This window comes from Herpailurus yagouaroundi, unplaced genomic scaffold (assembly GCF_014898765.1).
Source record: "Herpailurus yagouaroundi ecotype Mexico unplaced genomic scaffold, PumYag 163, whole genome shotgun sequence".
In the NCBI taxonomy this organism is placed as follows: Eukaryota; Metazoa; Chordata; class Mammalia; order Carnivora; family Felidae; genus Herpailurus; species Herpailurus yagouaroundi.
Genome location: NW_024412404.1, coordinates 8,158,565 through 8,179,818, shown reverse-complemented (window position 1 = coordinate 8,179,818; position 21,254 = coordinate 8,158,565). Strand labels below are relative to the sequence as shown.

General features: G+C 35.9%; 1 protein-coding gene across 2 annotated transcripts in view; it reads left to right on the top strand.

The window, feature by feature from the left end:
* Window positions 1-21,254, top strand: part of CTNNA3 (catenin alpha 3) — a 1,766,595-nt gene that overhangs the window by 1,171,253 nt on the left and 574,088 nt on the right. For both annotated transcript variants that reach the window (XM_040485152.1, XM_040485151.1), the window contains exon 11: window positions 13,415-13,571. In XM_040485152.1, coding sequence (XP_040341086.1) covers window positions 13,415-13,571 — 157 coding nt within the window. The remainder of the gene's footprint in view (window positions 1-13,414; window positions 13,572-21,254) is intronic.

The following is a 21,254-nucleotide window of genomic DNA, read 5'->3' as shown; positions in this document are numbered from 1 at the left end:
AAGCCATTTCTTTGGAATTAGAACTATCAGAAAAGAAGAAACTGTGCCAGTAGACAATGAAAAATGAAAAACTAATCATGATTAAAACAACTAAACGGTAAAGAGTTAAGAGGATAGACAAGAGAAATCCAAAGATCATGGGTTGGTAGGAGATGAAATGGCTTCTGCTGCCTTGTCTAAATGTATATAACTCTAGAACACCCAACCTCCCTGAATAATTACCACCATCCTTAGATGTATCTAGAGAACCAAAAGGAGATGGACAAATTGCAACAATTCTAGTTAGATTTAGGACATGGAGAATCCATTACTTAAAGTGTTATTTAAAATAAATTGATTTCCTGTCTGCTTTAATGAATAAATGCTAAGCTGCCTAGCATATGCTAAAAAAAAAAAAAAAATGTTATTTCAGTTTTTTATATGTGTATCCAAAGGCAAGTTGAAGCCTCATGAGAAGTTTTAGTGTAATCCTGTCATGCAGGGTTCATCCCTTCATGGAGTAAGGAGATTACAACAATTGTGAGACCAAAGTTGAATTCAGTCGAATAAATTCTCTATAAACCTGTAGGAGTCCAGGACAAATTATGTGTCCTCACCACACCCCTTCCCCAGTCCTGAAATGGCATTAGCATTGAACATAAAGATGTGGCTATGGAGATTCATGATGACAAATATTGCATGGCTTACTTAAAATGCAAGGACAATTTCCTATAAATGAAATATAATATGAGAGAAGACAAAAAAGAAAAGTTATCAAAACTAAGGAAATAGAGGAAAACTGGCACAGAAAGCAGGAAATATTTGGTGGTAGAACACCATTTAAGCAACTGAGAAAAGAATGCACAGAATTGGAACATTGAATTTGATGTCATTACCATTTGATGGTTGTGATAATTCTAAAATTATTATGGGGTTGCCAATTTAAGTGAATGTCATATAAATTCTCCTCACATACTAGCTTAGAAGTATTTGAGGTATCATATATCTAGTTATTTTAATTTTCTCTACATGCCATGACACTGAGCTAATCAGACCTATAGGTACTTACACATAACTCATCTTTTTAATCCACAAAGTGCTTTTGTTATATTAACTAAGATTTTTAAGATTATTTGTATCAATGCCAATATTGAAATATCTGAGGAAAAAATTAAATTACTTAGATTTATTTTCACTTTTTAAGTAATTGCTTCCAGAAATCTTTCAAGAGAAAAAGTATATGCATCAAATGATAGCATTAAATCTGTATGTTCAAATCTGAAGTAACCTTAGAGAAATCGGCAAACTCGTACACTCTCCACCACATCTATCCCAGTGCATGCATACCTGTAACTTCTGGGAAAATGAGTCCTAGGAGACTTAATAAGACTCTTCTGTGGACAAAAAATCAGTTTGAAGCAAAGTAAAGCTAACTTAAGACCCTTGGCTTCCAACCTAGAGTTCCTTCTGTAATTTTGCATAAATCATTCTATCTCTTTGTGTCTCCATTGTCCTGAGAGTAAAAAGGGAATACTGGTAGGGCCTTCCTCATTGGATTAAAGACATTAATATAATCAAGTACTTAGATTCCTGCCTGGAACACTGCAGGCTGTAAGTATTAAGTCTATGGTTAGCACACTATTTTGCCACTTGCAACCAAATTTTAGAAATAAAGTAGAAATTCTTTCAGAAAAAATGCCACATGAAGAGGGAGGTGGAGGGAAAGGAATCACTTGTCTGTACAAAGGATTAGATATTGTAGAATATGTAAAAAGTCTTCTTTATCTGGTACTGAAATATTCCCTAAGGAAGCAAACAAAGTCAATGGTTGTTATCAAGACGGAGTTCAGATGAAATACTGCAGTGGAATCTGTGTTAGTTTTATCATTTCAGATGACAGGTAGCTTTTTATGAAAAATGTATGGTTTAACTATGGCAGACCAGGCTGTGTGGGGCCTGAAACTCACATAATTTTGAGGGCCTTCTTTAAGGAAAACAATGAGTATTTTTTAGAATGCAAAAATAAATGACAACTAGTTATTAATTTAAAATGCTGATAAATATTAAAATATCCCCAAATCCAAAAATGTGATATAATATTTGTGTAATTATATCCAAGATACACATTTATGAAATTTTTTCTTTCTTTTCTTCCCCTTGCTTTCCTTTGTTACCCTTTCCCTCTGTCTCCTTTGTTTCTTTCTTCTTTCTTTCTGCTACACACATTGATCACCTCTTAAATAATAGCAATTAATTTCGTAATATCACTTTCTGTACAGAAACTAGGAAGATGATTCAATCTTTGTTTTTGCAGTTTGTTTCAGAAGGTCTGAGGAAAGAAGGGCATGAGATTAGGAGAAACAAATGTTCTGTCCCAATATGATGTCAGTAGCATAAGTATGAGGGTAATAAAGGACATATAAAGAGGTGACTTTAAACCTCTTATACTATACTACTAAATCCAAACCAAATGTATACCTTCAACCTCCCTCAACTCAACTTCCCTTAGCAAGATCTCAAAATAGTTGTGGCAAATTTTATTAGAACAAAAGACCATGTGAACACATGTCTGGGGGCTCTCCAAGTGTCTTACATGACCTGTGCAAGTGAGACGCCCAGAAATACAAACTCCTGAAACCTAGAGGAAAACATAAAAACCTTGAGACAGTCTGAAAATCCTAAATATTATGAACCTAGTTTAGATGTATGAGAGTTTCCTAAGGCAAATGAGAGCAGGATGTAATAAAATACCCCATCTGATTTAATATTTAAAAATGGGAAGGGCTTAGGCTACAATATGCTGACACCTTGGCCACACATACTCTTAGAAGGTAGGAAGAAGCCTGAAGAAGGTAGATTGGGACCTTGTGAAATTAAGTTGGCTTTTTCCAGGAGTGCCAGAGAACCCAGTATACAAAGTCTAATGGAAGCTCGTTTGAATAGGTATCTATGAGGATGGAGAAATGAAGGTCACTCAGAAAGAAAGTCAGCATCAAAAATAGTCTTCATCAGTGAGCATGGGCAGTGGATGTAGTTGGGACAGCAGACACCAGATACAGAGGAAAGGGCTGATGAGCTCTCAGCAGGTCCTGGGGGCCCATGTTCTACTCCTGTAGCTCACTCAACTCCTTTGCCTTTTTTACTTCCCTGAAAAAATCCAACTCAAAAGACATTTTTTAGGTACTCAAATTGGAAAGGAAGAAGTAAAATTATCATTGTTCATCAATGACAAGATCTTATATTTAGAAAACCCTAAAGATCATGCATACACACACACACACACACACACACACACACACACACACACACCGTTAAAAGCTAATAAATGAAGTTGATTAACATTGCAGGGTACAAACTCAACATCCCTAAATCAGTGCTTTTCTGTATACTGACAATACACAATCTAAAAAGGAAATTAGAAGCATAGTTCCACTTACAATTAATTGCATCATGAAGAATAAAATGCTTAGGAATAATTATACCCAAGGACAGGGATGACCTATATACTGACAACTATAAAACATTGCTGGAAGAAGTTAAAGAAGACTTAAATAAATGGAAAGTAACTTTGTTTATGGATTTTAAGACTTAATAACAGTAAGATAACCGTATTACCCAAAGCAATATGCAGATTCAATGCAATTCCTATTGCAAAATCCGAACAATGATTTTGCAGATATAGGACAAACACATCTTAAATTCATATGGAATCTCAAGATACCTCAAATAGCTGAAACCATCCTGAGGAAGAAGAACAAAGTTGGTGGACTCACATTTCCTAATTTCAAAAATTAGAAACTACAGTGATCAAATCAGTATGGTACTGACATAAAAGTAGACTTATAGTAGACTTATAGGTCAATGGAAGAGAACAGATAGCCCAGAAATAAATCTTTGCATATACAAGCATACTTATTTTATTGTGCTTCACTTTTCGGTGCTTCACAGATACTGTTTTTTTGTTGTTGTTGTTGTTGTTTGTTTGTTTGTTTTACATACCAAGGTTTATGGGCACCCTGTATCAAGCAAGTCTATCGACACCATTTTTCCAATAGCATTTGCTCATTTGGTGTCTCTGTGTCACATTTTGGTAACTCTTACAGTATTTCAAATTTTTAATCATTATTATATTTTTTATGGTGATCTGTGATCAAGAATATTTGATGTTACTATTGTAATTGGTTTTGGGCATTACAAACCACACCCATATAAAACAACAAACTTAGTTGATAAATGTGTATGCTCTGACTGCTACACAGACTGGCCATTCCTCTTAATTCCTCCCTCTTCTCTGGCTTCCCTATTCCCTGAGGTGCAACAATATTTAAGTTAGGCCAGTTGATAACCCAATAATGGCCTCTAAGTGTTCAAGTGAAAGGGAGAGTTTCACATCTCTCACTTTCTATAAAAATGATTAAGCTTATAGGGAAAGGCATATCAAAGCTGAGATAGACCAAAAGCTAGGCCTCTTGTGCCAGACAGTTAGCCACGTTGTGAATGCAAAGGGAAAGTTCTTGAAGGAAATTAAAAGTGCTAGTCCGAGGAACACATCAATGATAGAAGGTAGAATAGCCTTATTGCTGATAATGGAGAAAGTTTGAGTGGTCTGGCTAGATCAAACCAGTTACAACATTTCCTTAAGTCAAAGCCTAATCCAGAGCAAGGCCCTAGCTCTCTTCAATGCATGCTGAGAGAGATGAGGAAGCTGCAGAAAAAGTTTTGAAGCTAGCAGAGGTGGCTCATGAAGTTTAAGGAAAGATGTCTCTCTCACAAAAACGTAAGATGAAACAGCCGGTGTTACTGTCAAGCGGCAGCAGATTATCCTGAAGACTGAGATAAGATGATTTATGAAGGTGATGACACTCAACAAAAGATTCTCGATGTGCACAAAACAAGCTTCTATTGGAAGTAGATGTCATCTATGACTTTCATAGCTAGAGAGGACAAATCAGTGCCTGGCTTCAACGTTTCAAAGAACAGACTGGCTCTCTTGTTAGGGGCTGATGCAGCTGGTGACGTTAAGTTGAAGCCCGTGCTCATTTACTATTCCAAAAATTCTAGGGCCCTTAAGAATTATGCCAAATCTACTCTGCTGGCATTCTATAAATGGAACAACAAAGCCTGGATACAGCATATCTGCTTACAACATGATTTACTGAATATTTTAACCCCACTGTTGAAATCTACTCCTCAGGAAAAAAAAATATGCCTTTCAAAATATTTCTGCTCATTGACAATGCCTCTGGTCACCCAAGAGCTGTGATGAAGATATACAATGAGAATAATGTTTTCATTCCTGCTAACACAACCATTCTGTATCCCATGGATCAAGGAGTAATTTCTACTTTCAAGTATTAAGAATTATGTTTCATAAGACTAGAGCTGCCATAAAGAGTGCTTTCTCTGATGGATCTGGGCAAAGTAAATTGAAAACCTTCTGAAAAAGACTCACCACTTGAGATGCCATTAAGAACATTTGTGATTCATAGATAAGCGGTCAAAATATCAACATTAACAGGAGTTTGGAAGAAGTTGATTGCAGCTCTCATGATGACTTTTAGGGGCCCAAGACTTCAGTGGAGGCAGGTGTTTGATAGTAGGTGTTGGTTGCAGGTGTGATGGAAATAGCACGAGAACTAGAGTTAGAAGTGGAGCATGAAGATGGGACTGAATTGCTGCAATCCCTTGATAAATCTTATAACAAATGAGTTGCTTATTTTTTTCTTTAGTTAACTTAAAACTTTTTTTTTTAAATTCCAGTATAGTTAATATACACATCATATTAGTTTCAGGTGATAATATAGCGATTCGAAAATTCTATACATGCTCATGATAAGTGTGCTCATAATCTCCTTTTCCCATTCATCAATCCTCCCATCCACCTCCCTTCTGGTAATCATCAGTTTGTTCTCTATCGTTAAGATTCTGTTTTTTGTTTTTGTTTTTTTTTAATCTCTCTTTCTTTGTTTTGTTTCTTAAATTCTACATATGAGTGAAATCATACAGTATTTGTCTTTCTCTATTTCACTTAGCATTATACACTCAACCTCTATTCGCATCATTACAAATGGCAAGATTTCATTCTTTTTCATGGCTCATTAATCTTCTATTGTATATATACACCATATCTTCTTTATCCATGTATCTATCGATGGACACTTGGATTGTTTTCATAATTTGGCTATTGTAAATAATGCTACAGTAAACATAGGGAGTCTTCTATATTTTAAAATTAGTGTTTTCATATTCTTTGAGTAAATACTCAGTTGTGGAATTACTGGATCATATGATAATTCTATTTTTAATTTTTTGAGGAATCTTCATACTGTTTTCCACAGTGGCTGCACCAGTTTTCATATCCATCAACTGTGCATGAGCGTTCCTTTTTCAAATGAGTTTCTTCTTATGGATGACCAGAGAAAGTGGTTTCTTGAGACAGAATGTACTCTTTTTTTTTTAATTTTTTTTTTTGAACGTTTATTTTTGGGACAGAGAGAGACAGAGCATGAACGGGGGAGGGGCAGAGAGAGAGGGAGACACAGAATCGGAAACAGGTTCCAGGCTCCGAGCCATCAGCCCAGAGCCCGACGCGGGGCTCGAACTCACGGACCGCGAGATTGCGACCTGGCTGAAGTCGGACGCTTAACCGACTGCGCCACCCAGGCGCCCCTGAGACAGAATGTACTCTTGGTGAAGATTCTTGAAATCTTCTTGGTGAAGATTGTTGAAATGAAAACAAAAGATTTAGAATATTACATAAACTGAGTAGATAAAGCAGCGACAGGGTTTGAGAGAATTGAATCTAATTGAAAAAACATCCTACTGTGGGTAGGTGCTATCAAACTGTCACATTTTGCAGAGAAATTGTTCATGAAAGGAGGATTGAGGCAACAAACTTCATTTAAAAAAATTTTTTTTAACATTTATTTATTTTTGAGACAGAGAGAGACAGAGCATAAATGGGGGAGGATCAGAGAGAGAGGGAGACACAGAATCGGAAACAGGCTCCAGGCTCTGAGCTGTCAGCACAGAGCTGGACCTGGGGCTCGAACTCACAGACTGCAAGATCATGACCTGAGCTGAAGTCAGATGCTTAGCCGACTGAGCCACCCAGGCGCCCAACAAACTTCATTTTTATCTTATTTTAAGAAATTGCTACAGTCACCCCACCCTTCTGCCACCACCACCCTGATCTGTCATCAGCCATCAACACCAAGTAAGACCCTCCATTAGCAAAAACATTATGACTCACTGAAAGCTCAGATGATGGTTATCATGTTTTAGCAATATTTATAGGTAAGGTATATACATGTTTTTTATGTTTTGTTTTGTTTTGTTTTTATTTTAAATAAAGCTATTGCACACTTAGTAGACTACAGTTTGCACTGAAAAATCAAAAACAAAAAGTTCATTTGACTTGTTTTGTTGTGGGGGTCAAGAATGGAACCTGCAGTATTTGCAAGGTATACTTATATGGTTAAATGATTTTTGACATGGGTGCCAAGATCTTTCAGTGGATAAAGAGCAGTCTTTTGAACATATGGTACTGGGAAAGCTGGATATCCACATGTTAAAGAATGAAGTTGGACCCTTACCTTGCACCATATACAAAAATTAATTCAAAATGGATCTAAGGCCTCAAAATAATAACTAAAACTGCAGAATTCAAGAAAACATAGGACAACAAACTCACGATATTAAATTTGGTAATGATTACTTTCATATGACACCAAAAGCACAGGAAAGTAAAGAAAAAATAGATCAATTAGACTTTATTAAAATGAAAAACTTTTGTGCAACAGAGGACACTACCAGGGGAATGAAAAGACAACCCACAGAATGGGAGAAAACATTTGCAAATCATCTATCTGCTAAGAGATTAATATCCAAAATATATTTTAAAATCCCTAAAACTCAACAACAAAAAACCAAACAGTTTAATTTAGAAATGAGCAAAATTTTTGAATAGATATTTATGCAAATAAGGTATATAAATGGCCAATAAGCCCATGAAATATGCTCGATATCACTAATGATTAGGGAAATAAAATCAGAACCACAATGAGATTCTACTTCACACACATGATGCCGGATACTATTTTTAACAAAAGCAGAACATAAGTGTTGGCAAAAATGTGGAGAAAATGGAGCTTTTGTTCATTGTGGAAATGTAGAAAACTGAAGCCATTGCTGAAAATAGTATGATATTCCCTCAAAATAATTAAATATAAATAAAATTATCATATGATTCAGAAATTTTATTCCTGGGTGTATACCAAGACTCAGCCCCATATTTGTACATCAATGTTCCTAGCAGTACTATTCATAATGACCAAAAGGTGGAAACAACCCTATTTCCATCAACAGATGAATGCAGAAGCAAAATATGGTAGGTACATATAGTGGAATGTTGTTCAGCCTTAAAAAGTAATGAGGTTTTGACACATTCTAGCACATGGATGAACCTTGAAGATATTATTATATGTGGAAAACTCAGGCACAAAAGGCCAAATATCATGATTCCATTTCTGTGAGGTATCTAGAATAGACAGATTTGTAGAGAGAATAGAATCGTGTGTTTTAGAGGTAGTTTATAAATATAGTAATAACTCTGACTGACATGCTTAGTGTAACAAGAAGTAAAGATGAACAGGACACAGTCCCACCTGTGAAAGAGGCTCATGTGAAGCAGACATGTGTGTAAACAGTTGTACAATACCACAACTATTTAGTTATATGAACAAAGAGTTTGAATACAAGAATACAAGAATACAAGAATACAGAATACAATTCTGTTACCTGGTTATAGGGAACAGGGCAGGTTTCACAGTATATAGTGACATTTCAACAGTTTTAGAGGTAAGAAATATTTCCTCAGATGGACCACAGCAGGGAAAGAAATGGAGCAAGAATGTTAAGGTGTTTTCAGTTGTAAAAGGAGTCATAGAGATGTAAAGATACATGGTATCATCAGGAAATGGAGCTTAGGACAGTATGGCCAGAACATAGGCTAACATGGGGGAACAGGGGATTATCATAGCACAGAGAACTGTAGATAAGGGCCAGCTTGTGGAGGATTTTAGACTGTGAATCAGCGAAAAGGCATTTGGATTTTATTCTTAGTTAACTAGGATTCTGTCAAAGGTTATCAGCAAGGGAGGGATGTGGTCATTTCTGCATTTGAAAAAGAAATGTGGGGGCGCCTGGGTGTCTCAGTCAGTTAAGCATCCGACTTTGGCTCAGGTCATGCTCTCACAGTTCATAAGTTCCAGCCCCGAGTCAGGCTCTGTGCTGACAGCTCGGAGCCTGGACTCTGCCTCAGACTCTGCTGTGTCTCCGTCTCTCTCTGCCACTCCCCTGCTCACGCTGTCTCTCTCTGTCTCTCAAAAATAAATAAATGTAGAAAAAAAAAAGAAAAATAAAAGAAAAAGAAATGTGTTTGTAGTAGGGAAAATGGGTTGGAGTAAAACTGGAATTAGGAAATATTTAGAAGACTATTAAATTGGTCATGTTAAAATATAATAAGCTCCTGAAGTTAGAGACTCTTTCGAAGGTGAACTGACTAGGTGATTCACAGGGTTAAGGGTGAAGAGTGATTCTGACATGCACACATCTCAACTGTAATCTGAAGAAAAATGCCTCAGAAAGCAGTGTAGTGTATTTCGTACACCTTTACTTTTGGAAGAAGGTGACTTCAGAATTGTCTCCCCCCCCTCCCCAGATATATAGATAAAATTCTAGGAGTGTGACATTGGAATGAAGATTTTTTCTGCCTTAAAGAGGGCTAGGACATCTTCTGAATTTTGTCTGCTTTTAGATTTAAGCTACATACCAGGATAGTCAAGTAGGATAAAGTTTTCTCATAGTGTGCACTGTTGAATCAGATAAATTGGATCAGAAGCAGAACGGAAAATGTCCTTACAAAATATAGCCTGTCTTATGTTCATGACTCCATATTCCCACCGAGGGTTCTGCACCAGTTCTTTAAAAATATGCCTTTCTGCAAAGGCATAATTTCAGCACAACCACATATGTACACAGCTGTCCAATTGCAGGGACAATGAAACACCAGAGACCAGAGGCTTTGCAATGTACACAAATGTACATTATAAGTTAATAGGTTAATAAAACTCTAAAACTGAAGTCAAAGAATACTGCATGGTAGTTATTGCTAAAAGCAGTATGTGTTTCCCTAAAATTCAATGTGATCCTCTTTCATAAAAATGAAATAAAAGAATATCAACACAATATTTTCAAGCAACTAATTTCTCCCCTCCTCTACCTCCAATAATTCACTGAAAGTCATTTAAGTAAGGTGCAGCCTTTAGGTTACTGAGTAGAAAATCGTTCTTTTTTGTTCTTATTGTCATCATATTTTGGTGAAATCTGAATCCTGTGCCCAATATTCTGCTACACTATTGACTCCTGTTTTCCACATTCAGAAGCTGATTTTAGTCCTCATTATTCTTGACAGAATTTAACCTTTTGAAAAAATTTTATTCCTCATCTGACTCTCTAATACCTTTCTTTTCTACATCCTCCTTGATGGTTCCTTCTCTCATCTTTGTCATTTACAATTTATTTTTCCCTTCTATATGTTGGAACTTTCCAAAGGTTGTTCTATTCTTACCATTGTCTTCTTTGATTTTCTTCAAAATCTATTACTACCTCCTTTTTGCTGAATATTCCTTAGGAGGTGAGGTTTGTCTCTGCCTCTAAGCCATTGCACACGTTATTGCCCTTTCCTTAAAAAGGATATCACATTATAGTGATATATGCTCATTTTTCAGATTTTAGTCCTTTGGGACATCTTTCCTTATGAAGCTGGAAACCTTTCCCATGTATTATAGAGCATCCTGTGCTCCCTTTACAATAGCCCCCATGTTATAGCGTTTATCTATCTTTGTATCTATCTATCTATCTATCTATCTATCTATCACCTACCTACCTACCTACCTACCTACCTACCTACCTACCTACCTATCATCTATCTATTTACCTGTCTGTCTATCATCTATCACCTATCATCTAACTATCTATCTATATCTTGCAGTGATTCTCAGGACCGGAACCCCAAGCCAGGAGCACATCACTGTCACCAGGGAACTTGGAAAGGCAAAATCTGAGGCCCCAAAGCACATCATGTGAATCAGAAACTCTAGGGTTTGGCTCAGGAATTTGTAGTTTAACAAGGTCTCCAGGTGATTCTGATACAGGCTAATGGCTGAGAATCACTGGTATGTTGCAATTGCCTGGCTTTGGGCTGATTTCCCTACTAGATTATGAACTGTTTTAGAACCTGTGGTGGAATCTTTTTGATTGTGAGTTCAGTATCCAGTGTAGAATCTGAATCATTGCTGCTATATATAAAACTACTTTGTTTCAATGCATGGACAAATAAATGAGTAAATGAATGACTACTTTTTTTATGAGCTCCAATTCCATAGCTCAGGTATGAAGATTTGTATTGGAGGGCTGGGTCACTTCAATGTCAATATCTCTAATAGGAAAGTTGACATCTAATACTCCTCATTAACACTGTCCTCCAAAACAACTGCACACATTTGCTTCTATAACCCTGACTGACTTTTTGGCTCTCTGACTTCTCCTTTTCCATCGATACTAAAATCATTTTCCACGCTACTGATAGAAAAACCTTAATTATCATCTTTCTTTGATGAATAACTTCAAAAAAATAAAAAAGAATTCCATTTATTCTGAGTATAAAACTAAAACATATTCACCATTAAAAAATCTGAAAAACTCAGTTACACACACAAATAAAATAAAAAGCACTGGAAATTCCATACCTCTGAAAGAACCATTATTAATTGATGCATGTATTCATTTAACTTTTATTTCTATCATGTTTGCATTTCAGTGTTTGCTCTGGAGCATAATATTTTGTAATCTACTGTTATTGTGCTATTTTGGATGTAGTGTCCACAGCTTTCCTAATGGCTGTATGATACTTTTGGCAATCATTTGATGTATCCTCATCCTTCCTTAATTAATTGGAAGTTTTGTCAAAACCTTTTCATTACCGCCACCCTTGCAGTCCAGGCTCTGTCTTGCTCCTGTAACCTATTGCAGTAGCCAACTATGCCAGATTAATTTCTGTACAGTTTAGTTCTGAGGCACCTGAGGGGCTCAGTTGGTTAAGCTTCTGGCTCTTGGGTTTGGCTCAAGTAATGATATCATGGGTTGTGGGTTCCAGCCCCACATCCGGCTCCCTGCTGACAGTGTGGAGCCTGTTTGGGATCCTTTCTCTCTCTCTCTCTCAAAATAGATAAATAAATCTTAAAAAAGTGATGAAGTTTATTTCTGAGCAAATTGCTCAAAAGTCAAAGAGACTCTCCACTGCCTTCCAAATAAGGCCAGGTCCTGAACAGGACTATCAAAGATTCCTGTTGATTTCTTTTGCATACCCAGGCTCTCGGTGAGACTGCTCACCATTTTCACAGCATTTCCTCCATTTTTCCACCTTTTGAATTTTGATACTTCTGTGTCCTGTCCCATCATTCTTTTCCAATAGCGATTTTACTCAACTAGCCACTTCAGTGTGAGGCCTCGCTAAAATCACAAACTTCCTGCCCTCACGACCAGTCCACTCCTTTTCTCCTTTCTTTGGTCTATTTTTTTTTTTTTCCTCCTTGGTTCTTATAACCAGGTAACAGACCATATATTTCACTTACTTAACTTGCTAATTGCCTCTGTGCTTACCTGTAATAAAAGCTCCATGAAGGCAATGATTTTGCTTCTGTCTTATTTATTGCCATATCCCTAAAATCTAGAACAATGCTTAATACATAAAAGGCATTCAGAATATATTTGAAATAATGAATGAATGAATGAATGAATGAACTAATGAATTAGTTAATAATGAATATTTACTGGCAAAATTCTGCAAGACCTCAAGGAAGTCAAAGATCTTATTCCAGTGCTTTGCAAATAGTTGCAAACATTCCCTACTGAGTTGTGCAGTGTGAATCCAAATGACCAGTTAACATGTCTCTCTTCCCTGAAGACTTTCTTTAGGTCTTCTGCTGAAGGTGATCTCTCAGCTTTCTAAAGACTATTGACCATTAGTTGTGGTTATGATATGTATTGCATACTGAATTGAGTTATGCTTATATGTTGCCCTTCCCACTGAGTAATAGAGAAGCTCCTTTAAGGCAGATACCAATTATCTTCGTATCTCTTGCAATTCTTAGTGCATTGACAATAAGTAGTTCTAAAACTAATTAAACTATTGCCGCAAATAAAATTAAAGTATTACCAAAAGCAAGGAGGGAGTTATACACGAGGACATTTTACCATTGTCCTTGTTAAAGATGTATTTGTCTATTTTTCTTTTTTTAAAGAATACCCATTATCTGCACACTGGTTACTATCTCCAAAGAAATTACCATGTGAACATTCTCCATCTTTGCAGATCATTAATGCTGCACTTGCTTTGGCTGCAAGACCCAAAAGTCAAGTGGTCAAAAAAAACATGGAAATGTACAAGCACACATGGGAGAATCATATCCACGTCCTCACCGAAGCTGTAGATGACATCACAAGCATTGATGACTTCCTCGCTGTATCTGGTATGTTTTAAATCTTTTAATTTATACGTTTGCTCTTGTCAGTTTTCTGAAGCAGGGTAATTCTGAATATAATTAATTTTATGCAATATAATGAGACTCTTTTTAATGATCATCTTTCTCGAAGCAAAGTGCTGCTATGTGTGGTCTACTCTAAGATAATGAGCCTCATGCCTGGTAATCCTTACAATTCAACAATTTACACTGTGTCTCTAAAACAAACTCTTATTCATGGACAAAGCATAATTGAAAATAGTAGCTGAAATTCTTAGGCATTTTCTGGCTTTTCGAATAAAAAATCATCTCCCCCCTGTAGTATATTTACGTCTTTTTCTCTCTCTTTTATTATATGAAATTTATTGTCAAATTAGTTTCCATACAACACCCAGTGCTCATCCCAAAAGGTGCCCTCTTCAATGCCCATATATATATATATATATATATATATATAGAGAGAGAGAGAGAGAGAGAGAGAGAGAGAGAAAGAGAGAGAGAGATGGATAGATACACAGGAAAACTCTTCATTGCTTTGAGATACACTATGTACTTCAGCTTCCTGTATATGTATTTGAATAACGGTGATCTAAACAATCAAATAAATAAATCTAAACACTAACTATGTCACTTAGATGTGTTTGAGATTCCATGTCAAACCTAGATGATTCTTTTATTACAGAATAGAACAGCATCCCATAGGATTATGAAATTATGCTCATAAAGCCATATTCTCAGAAGCATAACTTGGGTTTTGATTATATTGTTGTAATAGCAAAGAACTACTCTTTAATCTTTTTTATTTGTCTTAAAAATTAAGGCTCTCTGCTGCTTCCGATTCCGTGTCTCCCTCTCTCTCTGCCCCTCCGCCGTTCATGCTCTGTCTCTCTCTGTCTCAAAAATAAATAAACGTTAAAAAAATTTTTTTTAATTAAGGCTCTCCTTAAATCACGTTTTCCTTTTTTTTTTTTGAAAAGAGATTTTCTTGGAATGTGACAGTACTTTTTATAAAATGCAAATTCTCATGAATTTCTAACATTATTTCATCTTTTAAAAGTTTCCTGATGTGGTTTGTCTAACCTGTGGAACTCATTTCTTTCGTGCATATATATATTCTCATCTTGAACAATAGTGTCAGAACCCTAGTATATTTTCATGATACATTAATGATATGAAAATGTGTGATAATTAATTTTTTTTTAATTTTTACTTATTTTTGAGAGAGAAAGAGAGAATGTGAGTGGGGGAAGGTAAAGAGAGAGAGGGAGACAGAATCTGAAGCAGGCTCCAGGCTCTGAGTGGTCTGCACAGAGCCTGATAGAAAATTCATAGTAATTGTTTCAAAATTGTCTTATTTCTATAGAGCTAAAAACTTTGAAAATTATAGAAAGTGTATGGGAAAAATATTAACATTTCTTGGTTCCACTATTCAGAAATAACAACCACTGATATCTGATTTATTTCCATTTATGTTTTTAAATAAGTGTCATTAAGTATATCATAAATATTTAGCTGAATTTTCCCACATCATTATATATTCTTTAAAAAAAATCATTCATTTATCTGTTCTTATTTGGTTAGCATTTATATAAATTGAAATTTTAATTGCTATAAATAATGTCTTGTTAAACATATTTTTGTCCATTTGCTGTCTTCTTAGTATAGATTTTGTGCATATGTGTATCCAATCAACATCTTGAATTGGGGCAATCTTTTGTTTAATTGTTAAGTGTTGAATTCTGGTTTTTAGTTGGTTCTTTAGGTTACAAAACAAAGAAAACTTCTCATAATACTCTATGTAAAGGCAGTTTATTATATGTATACTAATAGCACAATAGGGAGACTCTCCAGGAAACACAAGAACAGGAACCGTAATTGGCCAAGCCTTGCATGATTAGAGCTGTAAAAGGCTTGGCATCTGAGCAGCTCTGTAGGGCCTCTGAGCAGATGCTCATGCTTTTTCCTTTCAGTGCTGGATTAACCCGACCTAGCAACCTTCTGAGTCTGCTACTTTCTGTGAACAGAATGCTGTGCGTACACATAACAGAAAACTCATATGGAAGTTTCCTAAATAACAAAAATCTCCAATTACTTCATGTAACTAGATGTTTAAGAAAGTTGATTCTAGACTTACTAGCAAAAGCATACCAAAGGACTTGGATAGGAAGTGAAGATATGTGAGGAATATCACTAACATTGTTTAGAATTGTCAGTACAGGGTAATAATTAAAAAGTGGACTAATATTTAATGTATCTCATTATTGTTTTAAAATTCTTTATAGATAATGCACTCCATTATATTCTATACCCAGGGTGAACTGTTCCTAGTTGGCTGCTCTTTGGATGCCCTAGTTGGTAGTGGTTTAGGTTATTAATGACCTATGTAGACATCTCTGTATTCTACTGACTTTCCATTATGGTTGCATCTCAAAGCATTATAAGTACCACCTAAGGTAGGAAGGCAAGCTTGTTGGCTTCAAGTTATCAGGAGGAAATCCTTCTTGGGTGATTCCATCAGACTTTGTCTTACTTGTCATAAGTCAAAACTTGTTCCTAAATCTATCTCTGGACAAATTGCTGGCAAAAGGAAATGGGATTTCCATGATGGGCTTGGAGTGTTGATTAATGGTTAATAACTGACCAAGGGCCAGAGGAAATGGTAGTCCTAATTTGTAGAACTTCCTGATTTCTGTGGCATAAATACTCTCATGTTGACAGGTGTCAAGCTACTGATGTGATGTCACTGAACTCTGAGTTGGGAAGAGATTTTATAAAAACAGGTCTTGTGAGCTGGTGTAAACATATCCTAGCAAACTGCTGGGCTTAGAACAGTCATAATTCAACCTTTCTGACTAATGACTTACCATACAAACCAGATCCAGGGTTTTATGAACAGGAAAGAAGAAAACATGGCTGTTGACTAGAGTCATATGTTTACCCTAAGCACTCAGTGACATCCACTCCTTTCTCAGGTCTCTGTGCTTTCATAAACTTACCTTGTATTAGTTTAGCATGAGCCCCATTGATGACTCTCATTACATCGTAACTTTCAACATCCATTACCACAGATAATAGCATCTTTTCTCTGAATATCCCTAGTCGAATAAGTAAGAATCTAGCTGGCTTTATACATCTTTTTTTAGTATGTGGCTAGAAGTCCTAAGTCTAAGATCCCAGGGCAACCAATGGATGGGTAATCATGGTTCAAATAGCTGTGATGGTGGCTGTCTCAATCTGGCAGCTTTTGTGTGGAGCTGATTTTCTTAGAAAAAGTTGCAGATGTGATTAGCAGTGAAATACTTCTCTGCTGGTACTTTATAATAATCTTTCAGAATATGCTGTTTGTACTAACAGACTTCTGATTCCTGTTTGCCAGGTAGACCAACTGAGAAGTTGGTTCATATTTGTGAATTATCTAGAGAATATTATATCTTCAAAATTTTTATAAATATTTCATCCTTTTCCTGGGCTTTCTTTCAGTAGTTAACAGCAATACTCAATTCTTTTTTTTCTTTTCTTTTCTAAGAATAAATAATAGAGGCCCTGAAAAGATCCCCATTGTCTCCTAGTCAGTTATGAAAATTTGGAGATTCTTAGAACATCAGCTCTCCATATTAAAATATAAACAAAACTTAAAACCTAAAATTGGTGTGAAAGGATTCTTGGAGTTTAAACTATCATTTTATTGTCATTAGCAAAGGTAGAGATCACATCACTAAAATGTCTTATATAATGTTTTAGAATAATTAAATAATCCAATATTGACTAATAGCTCTTAAAATAATAGCAAATGTCTTTTAACTATTGCACTTCCAAATATAGAAATATCATTGATGATTTTTAAGTTGTATGTTTATATCATCACCAAATTTCTCTTGATGCATAGAAGTCAAAGTACCACTTTTTAGAAGCTATTTTTGGATTCTTTTGTTTCCAGCTATACACAGAAAACTCTTAACATAAGTACAATCAGTTCTTTCTTGAAAATCATAAGGAATATAGCCACCTTGTCAATTTATAATTTATTATATATTTAAAATTTTTGTGTGTAAAATTAAAATGAAACAGTGAACAAAAACCCACCTGTAAAATCAGAAGGGTGTTTGGCAGGCTAAGTTCTCTGACATTCAGTTGTCCAAAAGAGGCCCTTTTTAGTTAATGTTATTTATATAAAAACTTCCAGTGTCTTGCAAGTAATTAGAAAAAGTTCTTAAATGCATAGATTTTCAAACGTTTTGTCCCATCACTTACCATAAGAATTATTTCCACACCATTCACTATGTTTTTTTTTATCACTCTCTGAAAATACGTGTAACAAAACACTTGTGAGAAAGTTGCTGATCTGAAAGATTCTTTGACCACATCAACGTCTGTCTTTTGTATAGACAGAAGATGTTTCTATGTGAGGAGATATAGGAAGCTCTATCTTTCCAGCCTGCCAGGATGCCTGAAATCCCCAGGATTAATTATCCATGTGGGAGTATAAAAATGTTTAAGATCTCTGTTTAAGATGCAAATTTGGAAGAGGAAACATATTAACACATGCCTCAGCTTTTAGAATCATTGCATTAATTGACTCATTATGAGTTATAACCTCAAGGAACTAAATTCAGAAGTAAACTTGGATAAAAGAGGAAATGACTTGGACCATAAGTATTATTCAACAATTAGTAAGAGCTGATTACATGTGAGGGTTTGTGAAAATATGACCTTTCTTTCATTTATTCATTCATTCATTAAATATTTATTGCATAATTTTAAGTGCTAAACCCTACAAAAGCTACTGGAGATTGAAAAATGAGTCAAAGTTAGTGGCAGAGCTAACTTGCAAGAAAGCTGTGATAATGGGGATTATCACAGGGAAGAGACTATGTGAGGAAAGGAGTAAGCCATGGGCAATGGTTTGGAATTTTCTGAAAGAGAGATTGACCACTTATTGATTAGAATAAGCACTACCATTCCCTTATTGTAAAAGGTTTTCTCATTTTAAAGATAACATCCTACTGACTCTCAGTGAAGTCAATATTGAATATTGAAGGATGTCTGGAGATCTTTTACTCCATGTCCTAGATTTATCTCTACTACATCCATTTTTCTCCATATCCATGACTCTCACCCCAGGTTAAACCACTCCCTTTACCTGAATTACCACATAATCTTTCTAGTTGAATCTCCTGCTTCCAGAGTTTTGCTTGAAGGCTGACTTTCAATAGGTATATGCTGAATGAATAAAAGAACTTATTCCCCTTTTTAATTCTATGCAAGATTAATTTGGGGAGGTTTATGCCTTAGGCTTTCAATAAATGTACTCATCTTTGGAATAAATAGTTAAAAAAATCTTCAAATTATGAAAAATAATTTTAAGCATTAATCATCACAATGTTCTGTGACCTTGACTTAGTGACACAAAGGTAACTCTGATGCAGCCCTCAAAAATGTACTGACACAAGCCTCTGTATTCATGACATTGTAGTGAACATGATCTTTGGCTGCTAAAAAGTTGTATCTGAATCATTTGAAAAAGAAAAATGAAAATAAATAGATGTATAATTTTCTTTCAAAATTAATACCAAATAAACACATAATATTAGCAAGATCAAATGTTGTATCAATTGCACACAAACTAAGCACTCTTAATACTCAGTATAATCTTTATAATGTTTATGAAATAGGTGCTGCGATAAAAGGTGACCAACATAGTATGTATCTATGCAAAGATAAGTTATATGATATAATTATAACCAATTATCTATTATCTATTTTTTTTCTTTTTTTTTTAATATGAAATTTATTGTCAAATTGGTTTCCATACAACACCCAGTGCTCATCCCAAAAGGTGCCCTCCTCAATACCCATCACCCACCCTCTCCTCCCTCCCACCCCCCATCAACCCTCAGTTTGCTCTCAGTTCTCAACAGTCTCTTATGCTTTGGCTCTCTCCCACTCTAAACTCTTTTTTTTTTTTTCCTTCCCCTCCCCCATGGGTTCCTGTTAAGTTTCTCAGGATCCACATAAGAGTGAAACCATATGGTATCTGTCTTTCTCTGTATGGCTTATTTCACTTAGCATCACACTCTTCAGTTCCATCCACGTTGCTACAAAAGGCCATATTTCATTTTTTCTCATTGCCACGTAGTATTCCATAGTGTATATAAACCACAATTTCTTTATCCATTCATCAGTTGATGGACATGTAGGCTCTTTCCATAATTTGGCTATTGTTGAGAGTGCTGCTATGAACATTGGGGTACAAGTGCCCCTATGCATCAGTACTCCTGTGTCCCTTGGATAAATTCCTAGCAGTGCTATTGCTGGGTCATAGGGTAGGTCTATTTTTAATTTTCTGAGGAACCTCCACACTGCTTTCCAGAGCGGCTGCACCAATTTGCATTCCCACCAACAGTGCAAGAGGGTTCCCGTTTCTCCACATCCTCTCCAGCATCTATAGTCTCCTGATTTGTTCATTTTGGCCACTCTGACTGGCGTGAGGTGATACCTGAGTGTGGTTTTGATTTGTATTTCCCTGATAAGGAGCGACGCTGAACATCTTTTCATGTGCCTGTTGGCCATCCGGATGTCTTCTTTAGAGAAGTGTCTATTCATGTTTTCTGCCCATTTCTTCACTGGGTTATTTGCTTTTCGGGTGTGGAGTTTGGTGAGCTCTTTATAGATTTTGGAGACTAGCCCTTTGTCCGATATGTCATTTGCAAATATCTTTTCCCATTCCGTTGGTTGCCTTTTCGTTTTGTTGGTTGTTTCCTTTGCTGTGCAGAAGCTTTTTATCTTCATAAGGTCCCAGTAATTCACTTTTGCTTTTAATTCCCTTGCCTTTGGGGATGTGTCGAGTAAGAGATTGCTACGGCTGAGGTCAGAGAGGTCTTTTCCTGCTTTCTCCTCTAGGGTTTTGATGGTTTCCTGTCTCACATTCAGGTCCTTTATCCATTTTGAGTTTATTTTTGTGAATGGTGTGAGAAAGTGGTCTAGTTTCAACCTTCTGCATGTTGCTGTCCAGTTCTCCCAGCACCATTTGTTAAAGAGACTGTCTTTTTTCCATTGGATGTCCTTTCCTGCTTTGTCAAAGATGAGTTGGCCATACGTTTGTGGGTCTAGTTCTGGGGTTTCTATTCTATACCATTGGTCTATGTGTCTGTTTTTGTGCCAATACCATGCTGTCTTGATGATGACAGCTTTGTAGTAGAGGCTAAAGTCTGGGATTGTGATGCCTCCTGCTTTGGTCTTCTTCTTCAAAATTACTTTGGCTATTCGGGGCCTTTTGTGGTTCCATATGAATTTTAGGATTGCTTGTTCTAGTTTCGAGAAGAATGCTGGTGCAACTTTGATTGGGATTGCATTGAATGTGTAGATAGCTTTGGGTAGTATTGACATTTTGACAATATGTATTCTTCCATCCATGAGCAGGGAATGTCTTTCCATTTCTTTAAATCTTCTTCAATTACCTTCATAAGCTTTCTATAGTTTTCAGCATACAGATCCTTTACATCTTTGGTTAGATTTATTCCTAGGTATTTTATGCTTCTTGGTGCAATTGTGAATGGGATCAGTTTCCTTATTTGTCTTTCTGTTGCTTCATTGTTAGTGTATAAGAATGCAACTGATTTCTGTACATTGATTTTGTATCCTGCAACTTTGCTGAATTCATGTATCAGTTCTAGCAGACTTTTGGTGGAGTCT